General features: G+C 33.1%; 1 protein-coding gene across 2 annotated transcripts in view; it reads left to right on the top strand.

Moving 5' to 3' along the window:
* Positions 1-15272, top strand: part of IBTK (inhibitor of Bruton tyrosine kinase) — an 87101-nt gene that overhangs the window by 4766 nt on the left and 67063 nt on the right. For both annotated transcript variants that reach the window (XM_074237389.1, XM_074237388.1), the window contains exons 2-6: positions 3222-3933; positions 9388-9484; positions 10504-10628; positions 13683-13793; positions 14913-15083. In XM_074237389.1, coding sequence (XP_074093490.1) covers positions 3610-3933; positions 9388-9484; positions 10504-10628; positions 13683-13793; positions 14913-15083 — 828 coding nt within the window. In that variant the 5' untranslated portion in view covers positions 3222-3609. The remainder of the gene's footprint in view (positions 1-3221; positions 3934-9387; positions 9485-10503; positions 10629-13682; positions 13794-14912; positions 15084-15272) is intronic.

Here is a 15272-nt window from a genome sequence, read left to right as displayed (position 1 = left end):
GTAGAGGACCAACTACAGCACCATTTAACCTTAGTCACTAAATGGCTTTGTCTCAGACAAAGCTCAAAAAGGTGAAGGCCTCCCACTGCAAGTTTAGATCTATTTCTGGTCCCTGGATACTGATGGCTCCTGAGAATAGAATGAGATTTGTGACTTTGCTCAGCCTTTCCTCTCTTAAATCCAGTTCACTTTCATTGCATCTCCTTCCTGGTGTGTAGTTCTTTTCTAGAAAGAAAAAAAAAACCAAGAGGACAAAGTTCAGGGAAGGAAGTGCTAAGAGAATCATTTAACTTGAGGGGGAAAAAAAAACCCAAGAATTTTATTACATAGGTAGTCATTGAATTTAATAAATTAGCTTCTTAATGATTAGGTCTTATTTGGACACTATTACCAAACACTTTTATTAGTTTCCAAATATTAAGATCTGTAGTTAAATCTTTTTTTTTAAAGCTTTTGCAAGGCAATGGGGTTAAGTGGCTTGCCCAAGGCCACACAGCTAGGTATTTATTAAGTGTCTGAGGTTAGATTTGAACTCAGGGCTCGTGCTCTATCCACTGCACAACCTAGCTGCCCCTAGTTAAGTCTTTTAGAGAAAATGACTTTTTAAAAATATAGTAAGACAAATTAAATGAACTCCATAATTTTGGAGGTTTTTTTCCCCCTTCTAATTCAAGAAGTAAAATAAAACCAGTATTTTACCACTTTATTTACTTTAGAAAGGTGGATATGTGTTGTGAAAATTTATTTAGAGGCATATTGCATTTGTGTAAAATAACTGGCCTAGGGTCATCCCTGATGAGTTACTTCAGAGACCAAAGAGCTATTCTTAACCATTGAACTCAGAAATTGCTTTATCCTGACTCTTTAAATGTTAGTCTGGATATGTGCAGAGAATGAAGGATTATTATGTTTTGATTTTAAAAAACATGATGAAAGTCATAGAATAATAGAACTTAGAACTCCAAGAGAATTTAGAGAAAATCCTGTCAAAGTTCGGAGAGATTAAGTGATTTTTTCATAAGGTGACCTAAGCAGGCTGTAACTACTTTAGCCCTGGTTTTAATTGTATATTTATTGTTTTTAAATGGACAAAGCCAGAAATTTCAGATTTAAATTTTAAAAATTAGCTTTTGTGTATATAATAGACCAATATAAATTTTCAATTTATCAGCAAATATTTATTGTCTTTTATGTAGTAGGCTCTATGCTAGTCATTTTGGTTATTGGTACAAAGAATGAATTAATCTCTGTTGGTAAGCAGAAGGATACAACAAGGATATATAAAAATATGAAATGAAGAGAAAAATACTGTACAAAGTAGTTAAGAATAAGAGTTTTGAAGTGAAAGTAATAGTGGTTGTTAGAATCAGGAAATATTTAGTATTAAAAAGACAGTAATTAAGTTGTTTCTTTAAGAGAAGAAACTGAAGAGAAGGTTAAGGAGGGGAATACATTTCAAGTATTTGGGACAGTCAGTATAAAAAGCAGGTTGATGAGAGATGGAATGTCAGTTGTGAGGAACAGAGAAGAGGGAAAGGATTAACTAATTATTAAATATTGCATTATCTCACTTAATCCTCAAAATATTCCTGAGAGATAGGTGCTATTATCTTCATTTTATAGTTGAAGAAGCTGAGACAGATAGAAATTAAGTGACTTGTCTAGGATTACACAACTAGTAAGTGAATGAAGTTGTATTTGAACTCATCTTGAAGAGATTGCTGAGTTCCGGAGTACAAGAAATAACCACTGAGGCTGGAAAGATAAATTGGAGCCAAGCTGTGTAAGATCTTAAAAACTAATCAGATGATTTTATATTTGATCCTAGATGTAGTATAGCATGTCCCAGTAGTTGATTTGAGAAGGGGAGTCACATGGTTAAGTCAGTTTTTTAGGAAAAGTACTTTATAGCATGAATAAATTTGTATTCTAATGGGGAAAATAACAAGTGTATGTGTAAAGACATAGCAGACATTCATATACAGATAAAGTTAGCAACTGGATATACATAAATGCAGAGTTAAATACAAGATATTATGGGAGGGAGGGCATTCACAGCTGGGGGGGGAATCAGCAAAGGCTTTTATACAGAAGATAGTATCTGAGCAGCATCTTAAAGGAAAAGAGGTATTCTAAATGAAGAGTAGAAAACTGAAATGACTTGCTTAAGATCATACAACTACTTAGTGGTAGAAATGACACTAGAAACTTTTTGATCCCCAGTGTCCTATTTTTTCCCACTATACTAGGTATATATTTTAGTGTTCAAAATGGAGAGATTCTTAAGGAATTTTCTCATTTTTAACTGTTGGAGGAAAATGAAAATATAGATCTAGAATATTTGTTTTTTTTAATGAGTATAGGAAATGATTTTGTGGTATATAGGTTTGATTTCTTCCTTGGAAGTACATTTGCAATGCTAGATTTGCATGCTTTTCAAAGTGAAGCAAAATGAATGAGTATTTTGGCATGAAACCTAAGTGACTTAATGTACTTATTTGAATACTTGGATTTTGTTTGAGAGAGCAATTTATAATTAATATTACTGTTAAACTTTTAAAAACTGTTAGTCAGTATTAGAAGTAGTCTAATTATTGTTGTACAATCCAAAGTTCATATTGTTGGGCAAAAACCTTGAGAAAAGGGTAGAGTTTACTGAAGGATATACGTTGAATATAATGTTAGATATTAGAATTTCTACATGTGAGGGATTTGAAGAATGGTATTTTGTGACTGAGAATTTCATATGAGTAGTTAATAATATTTACCATGTTTTGAAAATTATATAATTGAACCTCTGTGATGTGGAATTAGGTCTTTTTTTGAGTATTATTTGACTTTGAAACAATTTAGCTAATTAAAGTTTCTCTGCTAGAAGCAATAACACCATAAGTTTGAATTAGTCAAAATAAGGATCTATGTCTAGATTAGTACCCTGGCTTTTCATCTTCTACTTTTGATTTCCTTTGTAGTAACTGTCTAGTAGATCCCAAGTAGGGCTATTGAATAAAAAGCATCTTAAATTGTTCACTTTTGTCTCATTAGGTTCAAAACAATGTAAGAAAAATAAACCATTAGAGACTTTACTATAACTTTGCTTGAAATTGTTAACTTGAGGCTGATAATTTTGTGATTATTACTACTACTTCCTTATTTGACAATTTAGTAAATTTAATATCATTAAAAATTTATAATTTTTTCCCCCTATTCTTCTCTTACAGGTCTCCCTTGCAATTATGGATATTTGAAAGGATTTTAGACAGTGTGGAGGGGGATTTCCCCTCCCCACTCCCTCTTGGTGCTTGACTCCTGGAATGATTTATGAACAGTGAAGAGTTTTTTATTTTAATAATATGCATTTGATATAAACTTTATACATATTTATACTTCATTTTTTTAAAGTGCCAAAGTAAATTGCACAAAGATTCATAGTTTTATATTATTGTCCTGGGGAATTGAATTTGAATCCTTGAAATAACATCTTTCCCCAGCCTAAAAAAGCATATTGTTGTTTTGGGTCTCTCTTTTTAATTTAAATAAAAATAAATAAGACTAATTTTGAATGAATTGATCTTCTGAAGGAAAAAATAAAGTGTGAAAAGGAATAGGATGAGTTCTTCTATGCCAGACTGTACTTTAAAGTGTCGATCCCTGAAGCATGCTTTGGATATCCTTTCTGTAGTGACAAGGGGCAATGAAGGCCAGATTAAGGCCTTTCTCTCTACTTACTGTTACAATGCTGCAACTATCAAGGATGCCTTTGGAAGAAATGTTCTTCACCTAGTTTCATCATGTGGAAAGAAAGGAGTATTGGATTGGCTTGCAGAAACAAAAGGTGTGGATCTCATGGTGAGAGATAAGGAGTCAGGATGGACAGCTTTACATAGAAGCATTTTTTATGGACATATTGATTGTGTTTGGTCACTCTTGAAGGTCAGTGCCCTAATTTGTATAAGAATTTATATATGCTAATGCATTAGCTACCTTGATTAAATTTTCATTAATTATAGTTTTAATATGCTTTGGCTCTCTCTTTTTAATTTAAATAAAAATAAATAAGTAATTTTGGATGAATTGATCTTCTGAAGAAAAAAATGTGTGAAAAAGATCATTGGTTACATAAAAATAATTATAAATTATAGCACATATAAATTATATCAATTATCACACAAAGCAGATCACTGATTACATAAAAAATTTTAAATTATCACACATTATTTTTGAGCAGGACATATTTTTAAAATATCAAAATAAGTTGTTGATAAATATTTTTAAAAAAGATAACTGAAACCAGAAAAACTCTTGAGTTTTAAAACCACTGTTATTTTCATTGTATTTGACAGTAAGGTAATACAAAGAAATGTTTAGGAATAAAATTCTGCCATTTAACAATGAATGTAATTAAAGTTGGTAGTTAGAATTTATAGGTGTTGAATAATTCACATTTTTATGGGGTAAATAATTCACCCCAAACCATGAAAAGGAAAATTCTCTTTTGAGAAGGGGAAGGACTAAGGCTAATTGCTTTGATTCCATGTTGAGGATATCTATGTATATACCCTTTATTAGATTATTTCTTATTTGGAAAATTTTCAGGTAGAGAAGGGAGGAGTGATGGTTAATACATGAACTTGTTTGTATGAGTTGGTAGGTAGTATTAGGCAGGATTTGGGAGTAATTGAAATATTTCAGAGTGAATTTTTTCCATATAAAAATCATTAGATGAGTAGAGAATGTAGTATATCATTATGGTACATTATAGTTTTAGAATCTGGTTATGACTTCAGTAAAAGTTGTCCCTCATTTGTTTTAAATTGTTTTAAAAAACATTTGTAGTTTGTTTAACTACCAATAGAATAGAATGGAAGAATGGGCTTGAGTTTAGTTTTGACTTGTTTAAAAAAAAAAAAGAAATATATAACCATAATTAGATATTGAGAAATTCTTACACTATCAATTCAGAGTTAACTTTCAGTGAATATTAAGCACTAAGCAAAGAAACATTAATACGTAGAAATTTCTTACTTGGGTTTCAGCAAGTATCTCTTCAGGTGGGAGTTTCAGCTAAGGGTTGGTCCTGGTGGAATATGAACTTTCTTCATAACATCTCTGTCACTGTAATAAATTTTTTCCATTTCTCTTAAAAAAGGAAGTTTCTGGACAATTAATGATGCTAATGATGCAATTATAAATTAGGCTATAAAAGCAAATCTTCCTCCTTGAAAAATTGTAATCATCATCTTGTATAAGCTACCTTTTACAAACCAACTTTCAGAACAAAAGGTGTAAAATGAGAGACTTCTCTCTATTCATGTGGGTGTGTCTATATGTGCATATACAAACACACATATGTATACATACATTAATAGCCCAAATCCTTACTAACCTTTAAAATAATTTTATTTGAATTCACAACTTAAGACAGGCTGCAAGATATTTCCACCTTGCTGTCTCATCACAAAGAGAACTCATCTTTATCCTTCTATTTCCCATAGCCACTTAAAATTGCCCCTCTTCAGGGGGTGGCTAGGTGGCGCAGTGGATAGAGCACTGGTCCTGGAGTCAGGGGTACCTGAGTTCAAATCCGGCCTCAGACACCTTAATAATTACCTAGCTGTGTGGCCTTGAGCAAGCCACTTAACCCCTTTCCCTTTCAAAAATTAAAAAAACAAAACAAAACAAAAAACTGCCCATCTTCCTGGCTTTAGTAATTTTTTTTGTGATAACAAGCTTGAAAGTAACTTACCCAGTTACTGAGTCACATCTATCATATCCTATTGCTGAAATTCATTTTTTTAAGAAAATCAAGATTATATCTAAAAATCATATTTGACTCTTTCCATTTTTGAATGTTTCAATCCTTTTTCTTCAAGGCCTTTGTTCTTTCAAAGACACTGTTGTTTCAGTTTTCAGGTTTCTTGTGTTGCCATTTCCTGTCAGTTTTGCTCCCATAGTATCTTTCCAGATCATCATCTTCTCTCTACTTAATCTGCTACCATTCTGGTTTAGGCTTTATAGCTTCTCATATGGTCTTCTGGCTATCTTTCCTGTGTCCATTGATTTAGTAAGGAGTTCAGATTCCTGTTATATTGCCTCTTTTGCAAGGAGTACAAATTCTTTAGCAAAGAATTTGAGATTTTTCTTCTTTTTAGCTTTATTTTGTATCACTTCTCTTATTAAGTTTTTCCTTCCAGCAAAAGGAAACTGTTAGGTGTTCCCCTAGTTATTTTGCCAACTTTACTATTAACATGTATAGACGACCATCTATTCTTATCCTTGCTGTAGAAACTCCTCTCTTACATGAAATAGTATGACCACATCCATTAAGCCCTACCTGTTCCCTATTCCCATAGCTGAAATCCTTCTTTTCTTCAAGATTTGGGCCCACAAAACTCTAGATTAATATGCAATTGGGAAATGAATAACCAAAGAAATAAAAATACAAAATAGATAGTTCTAATTTGTAATTTTTTAGGTCAATATGTGACTCTTAGGGATTCTTATATATTTGAGTTTGAAAACATTTTTTTCCTCTATTCTTATTACAATTTATTCTCTGCTTATTTTTATGTTCCTTTTGTGCCTCCTTTCCTTCTTCTCTGATTCAACCCAAACTTCTTAAAGGAAGGGACTCTTTAATTTTGGGGGTTTGTATACTAGTGTACCTCATACGTAGGAGCTTAACAAGTCCTTGTTGAGTTATATTCTTAATTTCTAACCTTTTACTCTTTTATACTTTTCTGTTGGCAGCCAGTGGACAGAGTGCTAGTGACCTGGAGTCAGGAAGACCTGAATTAAAATTCAGCCTCAGGCACTCACTGGTGGGGAGTCACTTGACTTCTGTTTGCCTTTTGCCTTAATCCACTGGAGAAGGAAATGGCAAACCACAATAAAACTCCAAAACAGGGTCATAAAGAGCCAGACAATAATGGAATGACTAAACAATAAAACTTTTTTGTAGTTTCTCTGAATTATATCTTTTTTTCCTTTTTAATAGACCAAACTGAATTAATTGAGTGACAATTTTTTAAAAAACAAACCTTTATTTTTTAAAAGTTAGCAGTTATTAAATGAAATGTGAATTTTTTTATTGGTTAGACTTAAGTAGAAATAGTTTTTAAATTGAGACTAGAATTGAGAGTTGTTTTGTAATGGTCTATTCAATTATACTTTTAATCTAGATAATTATTCAATAATAGCTACTTTTATCGCTTAATTTAGTTGATTCAGATCAACTAACAATTGACAACTAATCATGGAACATTTAAATAGTAAAATAAAATGTCATTTTCATTCATGTTTCATATTACTAATGCTGAAGTGTAATTGTTAGGTCTGTCTGTAGAACATAAAATAAGTAAAAATGTGACCATCTTATTTCTTATGTGGAGGTATTGTGTGCATAGTCCTTTTTTCATATTGAAAACTGAGGGTTGTCATTATGAAGAGTGGTTATTTTAGTATATTGTATTATAGTTATACCCTGGGATCTTATAGGACTTTGAAGACCTTTTGGTACTTAAAGTAATTGCCCCATACTGCTATGCTTTCTTAATTCTTGTATTTGATTTTTCCAGTCTTTTTCTATATCTTCCCTCAAAGTCTCCTGGAGCCTTTTACTTTCTGCATACTTTCCTACAACAGTCTTTCCCTACACCATCCTGATTTGCTAATTCTTATTTTTGATAATTTTGAAAACTGGACAACCTTTGATTCTTTTTGTTTTTTTTTTACTTAAAGATTTTATTTATTTTGAGTTTTACAGTTTTCCCCCTAATCTTACTCCCCCCCCCCCACAGAAGGCAATTTGCCAGTCTTTACATTGTTTCCATGGCATACATGGATCCAGATTGAATGTGATGAGAGAGAAATCACATCCTTAAAGAAGAAACATAAAGTATAAGATAAGAGATAGCAAGATCAGACAATAAGATACCAGTTTTTCTTTTTTTTCTAAATTAAAGGTCCTTGGTCTTTGTTCAAACTCCACAGTACTTTCTCTGGATACAGATGATATTCTCCATTGTAGAGAGCCCCAAATTGTCCCTGATTATTGCACTGATGGAGTTCATCAAGGTGGATCATTGCCCCCATGTTGCTGTTAGGGTGTACAGTTTTTCTGATTCTGCTCATCTCACTCAGCATCAGTTCATGCTAATCCCTCTAGGCTTCCCTGAATTACCATCCCTCCTGATTTCTAATAAAACAGTAATGCTCCATGACATATATATACCACAGTTTGCTAAGCTGTTCCCCAGTTGAAGGACATGTATATGATTTCCAGTTCTTTGCTACCACAAACACAGGGCTGCTATGAATATTTTTGTACAAGTGATATTTTTACCCTTTTTCATCATCTCTTCAGGGTATATACCCAGTAGTGGTATTGCTGGATCAAAGGGTATGCATATTTTTGTTGGCCTTTGGGCTTAGGTCCAAATTGCTCTTCAGAAAGGGACAACCTTTGATTCTTGATAAAATCTGCATATTAAGAATGAATACCTGCTAATTACCTTCATTAAAGTCCTGGTTTAATGCCTCATTGTATCATGGAGGTGACTCAGGTGTCTTGAAGGCTGTACCTTCTGAAAAACATTCTGAAAATCCTTCTGGAAAAAAAAAAGTAGCCAGCTTCTACCACAGTGAAAAGGACAGGCTCAGTAAGAGTATAATATGTTGGAGCAACTAGGTGGCATAGTGGATAAAGCACCGGCCCTGGAGTCAGGAGTACCTGGGTTCAAATCTGGTCCCAGACACTTAATAATTACCTAGCCGTGTGGCCTTGGGCAAACCACTTAACCCCATTTGCCTTGCAAAAACCTAAAAAAAAAAGTAAAATATGTTTACCATAGAAGAACAGCTTAGTTAAATATGAGAAGTAGTTTACCAAGTTGAAGGTTGGTCATTAAGTTTCAACCTCAGCAATTCTTTTAGATTTTTGTGTTCTGCCTTTTTGGTGAGAGGAAATCAGAACTCCTTCCTATATTGGCATATTGAAGTTCCTGAAGCATCTTCAAGCCTTCAGGTGATGGTTTGAGGGACTTTTCCATGCATGTATTTTAGGGCATGGTCTTCTTTTGCTTGTCAAAAATGTATTAAGTTTTGATTGTTTTAAATTGAATCTTAATCTTTGAGCACATGAACTGTTGTATATTTGTGTGAGCCAGGCCCTTGCAAATAGTAGGCACTTAATAAATTTTACAGTTATTTTAATTTTTCTTTGGTGTCGTATATGTTGTGTGTTTTAAACATATGAAGTAAAGAATCATGCTTTATTTTTATCTTTATTTTTTTGGACAAGATTGCTATTTTTCCTTTTTTTGCTTTGTAAAGAATAAAAAATTGATTGTGGATAACTGTCTAATATAAGATTTTTAACTCCTTTAGCATGGTGTTAGTTTGTATATCCAGGATAAAGAAGGTTTATCAGCTTTGGATCTTGTAATGAAAGACAGACCAGCCCATGTAGTATTCAAGAATACTGGTAAGATATATTATTATGAAAAAATGTTCTTCATACCTTCATAGATTTAATGTTAGAAGAGACCTGGAAAGTTATCTGGTTGACTCCCTCTCATTTTTCAGATGAAGAAATTGAGATCTGGATAGGTATAATATTATTGGGAACCGGTTGATGACTTTTATTTCTAGCAATATGCTCATGAAAATAAATGTGTATTCTAATAAACTGATTTTTATATGGACATCTACAGGATTTAGTCTAGTGATGATTTTTATACTTTGTTCCATTCTGCTTTTGTTACTTTTTGGACATATATTTAAAAACACTGGGGGATGAGAGGGAGGTTTGGTCTTGGGGAAAAAAGAACAATCGCCTATCAGTATGGACCATAATGCCACTCTTAATTTGTTTTTTTCCTTGCTTTGGGAGTGATTGAGGGGAAAAGGAGAGGCTGTATTTTTTTTTCCTTTTGATACAGGAATGAATTGAATGAAAACTTCCCAAAAGGAATGAAAATAGAGACATCCCCATATTTCCCCATTTTATCTCCTGCCTCTAGCACTGAACTATAAAATATTTCACATTTGTAGTTACAACCACCATCTATGATGCATAACTTCAATCTCTATAAATGAAACAGATAGGAAAAAGTCATAGTTCTGTTATCAGAAAGCCTTGTTAACTCCACAAATGGAGATTAAAGATTTATAACAAACACAGACTATAGTGTTCTAACACTAATTCTGGTATAGTTTCATATTTGCCAAAGAAGATTTCCTTAGTAACTAGTATTGGATTCCATATTGACTAATTTAAGGTCCTTCTCTGTTTGGAACAATGTGATCGCAGATGACCTTAATAGTCTCATAATTCAAATAAGTTGAAAGCATTGTTATAAATATGATTGTAGTCTCAATTTTTGACTTTGTTTTATATTTTAAAATTAGTGACATTAAATATGCTTACAATTATGTCTTTAAAAAGTAAGCTTTTATTGTTTGAAAATAGAATAGTAAAATGAATACTCATTTTCATTTTAGATCCTACAGATGTCTACACTTGGGGAAATAATGTAAATTTTACTCTGGGTCATGGAAGCCAAAATAGTAAGCATCATCCTGAGCTGGTGGATCTGTTTTCCAGAACTGGAATTTATATCAAGCAGGTATTTTGTAGTATAATAATTAATATTTGTGGAATCCTAAAACAACCAAAAAAACTATATTTCTTTGAAAATTTAGGTTTTTATTTGGATTAATGTTGAACAGCTGAGTAATATTTTCATGAAGAAATTAATCCTAAATTAATATATTCTTTTCTAGCAAGAACTCAATTGTTTTTCTTTTTATTTAGGGAAATTAATCATTGAGACTTTGAGCTAGTATATTAGTGGTGCTTGAAGGACACCAGGAGTAGAGAGAAGGAGGAGAGTTTTAGGTTCAGGGAACAGTCAGGGAAAACAGTCAGGGAAAATTCCCAGAGTTGGGAACTAGGATGTGCTCTTTGAGGAACAGCAACAATTCACTCAATATACTTTTCCAGAAAACTGGAAAAGTTAAGGAGGGGACTAGGTTATGAAGAACTGTGGATGCTCAGCTGAAGATTTTGTATTTGATCCTAAGATAGGGAGTACTAGAATTTGTTTAACTGAGAGGGGTAGGGTAAAATGACATGGCTGGACTTAACTTTAGGAAGATCTCTTGAAAGCTAATTGGGGGGGGGTGGCTAGGTGGCACAGTGATTAAAGCACCGGCCCTGGAGTCAGGAGTACCCGGGTTCAAATCCAGTCTCATACACTTAATAATTACCTAGCTGTGTGGCCTTGGGCAAGACACTTAACCCCATTTGCCTTGCAAAAACCTTAAAAAAAAAAGCTAATTGGAAGATGAATTGGAATGGGGACTTGTCAGGGAGACCAATCAAAAGACTATTGCAGTAGTCCAGATGTGAAGTGATAAAGGTCTATTGCAGTGTCAGAGAAGGAGATATATTGAAGAGTTGTTAGGAAAGTAAATTCAACAGATTGAGTATGGGAGATGTGGGAAAGTAAACTTAGTTCTGAACCTAAGTGAGGGTGTTAATGGTAGAACCTTTGACAGTTAAAAAGGATGTTTGGAAGAGGGGAAAATTCTAGGGAAAAGGTAAGGAGTTTAGTTTTGAATATATTGAGTTTAAATTGTCTATGATTCCAGTTTGAGATAATTAATAGGCAATTGGAGATTAGAATCAGAAAGTTAAGAAAGAGGTTAGGGCTAGATAAGTAGATTTGAGACAGTAGATAGTAGATAGAGAAGATGGAGATGATAATTGAGATTACCAAGTGAAATTGTAAAGGGAGAGAAGACGACTTGGGATAGACATCTGGGTGACACTGCCTTTATTAAGTGTGAACTGGATGAAGAGTCAGAAAAAGAGACTGAGAATGAACAGTCAGAACAGTCAGGTAGGAAAAGAAGTGATTAGAGTTAGTGTCATGGAAGCCTAGGGAGGAGAGGATCAAGATGAAAAGTTGATTTGTAGTATCCAAGACTGCAGAGAGGTGCAAAAGGGCAATACTTGGGAAGGGGTTTAGTGTGGCAAATAAGAGATCATTGGTAATTTTAGAGGGAACAATTTTTGTTGAATAATAGTAAGGTCAGAAAGTAGATTGTAGAGAGTTAAGAGACTGAGAAAAAAGGAAGTGGAGACATAGAAGGAATTTAGACACTAAAGGGAGGAGAAGTATGGGATAATAACTGGGTAGAAATGAATGGGTCAAATGAAGGTAGAGTGAGGTTGGAATTGTTAGAGTATGTTGGAACTCTTAGGCAGAAAACAATGGAATTTTTCAACCATAGAAAATCACAGCCAAAAGCAGGTAGGTTGGGGAGGAATTACTTTCTAAGCTCTTCAAAACAGATTAAAGAAAAAGAGATACTTTTTCTTTACAAAACTTAAAGCAGCACTAACCAAAGAACCAAAAAAATCCTACTTGTTCTTAAGGTTTTTGTACACACATTTTAAAAACTGCATAGAAATAAAAAAAAAACCCTATACTCCTCTTTTCATTGCAGGCATATGTCTAGAACTTTTCTTTGTTTTAGCCAGTATCTTTCTCTTTGTCTAATCATGCAAATATTTGCTACTGCTTTACAAAATGATAGGCCTACAAATGTTCATTCTGTGGATGCCTAGGTGTCTTGCTTAAAGATTTATCTACATAGCTAGGTAATTATTAAGTGTCTGAGGTTGGATTTGAACTCAGGTACTCCTGACTCCAGGGCCAGTGCTCTATCCACTGCACCACCTAGCCAACCCTGGGTACTAAGTTTTGACCTAAGAATTTTAGACTAAATATGCATAGTTCTGCTGTATCTAGCTTTTCAGTATTGTTATAATCCTGTGAAGAGTTTAGTTTCAAAGTGGTTAGGTGATGCAGTTTTCATGCCTTTCAAAGACTGGTCCCCCTCATCCTCCCCATTCAATCCTTTAGGAGTTCTGTTCATTCTTCCTTTAAAACATTTCTCAAATTAGGTCCCTTTTATTCCTTTTGCATGACCACCATCCTAATTTAAATCTTATCACCTTCACATGAACTCCTACAAGAACTTCCTCTTTGGCCTCCTTGTGTCTCAAGTCTTTCCCTTTACTTCTGGCTGTAGCTGCCAAAATTATTTTTCAGAAGAAAATACTAGAGTCCTTTTATTGCCTCTAGGATTATATGCAAACTCTTCCTGTTGCCTTTTAAAGCCTTTCACAGGCTGGTTTCAACCTACTGCTCTTAAACTTCTTTGTGTTTTTCTCATCTCATATACCTGAAGGAATGAAAAAGCCTTATTCAGTGCACTGTGATGCCAAACATGCCTTTGAATGGACTCTCCCTAGAATCTTGGATTCCCCTTCACTCATCTCTCTACTCCTTCTAAGCTTAGCTTGTCACTTTTGTACTTGGTATGTATTTATATGTGAATGAGTTCCTTTCCCTTATAAAATGTAAGTTCCTTGGAGGCAGATACGAGCCACTCTTCTCTTTGTGTGCCCAGTGCCTTAGCAAATAGTAGGTATTTATAATAAATACTTGTTGATTGAGGATTTTAAGTTCCCCTCATTCAGTCTGTTTTCTAGTGCCTAGGGCTTTTTCTTTAATATTTTCTAATTTGTTTGTAAATTTTAACCAGAAAACATATTGATTTTGTAGCATCTTTAATACATTTCTTTTTTTTTTTTTTAATTCCTGTAGGTGGTACTTTGCACATTTCATTCAGTTTTTCTGTCTCAGAAAGGACAAGTTTATACCTGTGGTCATGGTCAAGGAGGACGCTTAGGCCATGGAGATGAACAAACATGCCTGGTATTTTGAAAATCAATTTTAATGCATAATTTGTTAAGTTTTATAAGACCTTGTTTAACTGAAATTGTAATTTTTAAGATATTTTCATTTGGGTCTTCATGTTTAGGAAAATACCATAACATATACAACTAATATCAGGCACATAGTAAAACAAATTAACTTCAGTCTTAGAGCATATATTCAGAATGATAATGAAAAATGACAGAATCCTTATTCGTGTAAGAATGTTTATTACGATTTATGCACTTACTACTCATCAAACAAGATGGTTTACACCTTAACATTTTTGTCAAGAATTTGAAACGAAAATAAGTTTTGTTTAACCCAGAGTTAACAAGATTACTTCAACCCCTAAATAGTCTGATTAATAAAGTTTTATTTTACAATATTACATTTCTTTGTAAGGGGTAATGGTTGAAAAATTTAGGGTACTGTTTTCTTATAAAACCTCAGATTTTATTCTTTTACTATTTAATTTCATGAACAGTGAAACAAAGTCATTGGGATAACATACAATTTATTTTTTATTTTTTAAAATTAAAATTCCTTTTTTTCCCATTAAAGTCATTTAAAAAAAGTCTTTCCTTTGGTATCTGTACCATCTATTAGGAAATGTTGTAAAGTAGAAGGAAAGGTGACATATAAAGAAACTATCCATAGTCTACTAAGAGTTTAACAGTGCTTCTATTTATATTTTCTTGAGTGAAGGTTTTTGTGTAGATTTTAGTTCAGTTTCATTAAGTATATCAGTTTTGAACTCTGACTGGTGACTATCTTTGAAAAGACACTTATAGAGTGATGTGACTTTCTGTTGTTTTTACATAACATTGAACATTTTAGCTAGAGACCTCCCTTTGTTCTTTGCAAAATAACTACTACAGATAATACTAGACACATAAGAAATGCTTAGTAAAAATTTGTTGAATTGTTTCATTTGAAATACCTTGCATGATTTTGTCCTAAAGAAACAAGTACCCATTCCTTTTCAAACTGGTATCTACTTTGAGGAAAGGGAGCATTTACTTTGTGGAGAAATGACCAATTCATGGATTGTTTCATTTTTTTTTTTACCCTAGAATAAACGTATGATAATAAATTTAATAATCTTTTGTATTTTAGGTTCCTAGACTGGTGGAAGGACTAACTGGTCATAACTGCTCCCAAGTAGCAGCTGCTAAGGATCATACTATTGTTTTAACTGAAGAAGGAAGTGTTTATACTTTTGGTCTAAATACTTTTCATCAATTGGGTATTATTCCTCCACCAGCTAGTTGCAGTGTACCAAGACAGGTAAAATTATCTTAGTTTTCAACCATATTGACTAAAAAATAATCAGATATTAAAATAGTAGCTCCTTTTTCTTTTCACTATTGCAAATCAGTTTATCATTAGATATGTAAACATAAACAGATGTTAAAAATTTATAACATCATATTACTTATCAAATTTGTATACTGATCTTTTCTTGTGTTGGATTTC

This window comes from Macrotis lagotis, chromosome 5, assembly GCF_037893015.1.
Source record: "Macrotis lagotis isolate mMagLag1 chromosome 5, bilby.v1.9.chrom.fasta, whole genome shotgun sequence".
Taxonomy (NCBI): domain Eukaryota; kingdom Metazoa; phylum Chordata; class Mammalia; order Peramelemorphia; family Peramelidae; genus Macrotis; species Macrotis lagotis.
This window is presented reverse-complemented; position numbering and strand designations above follow the sequence as displayed.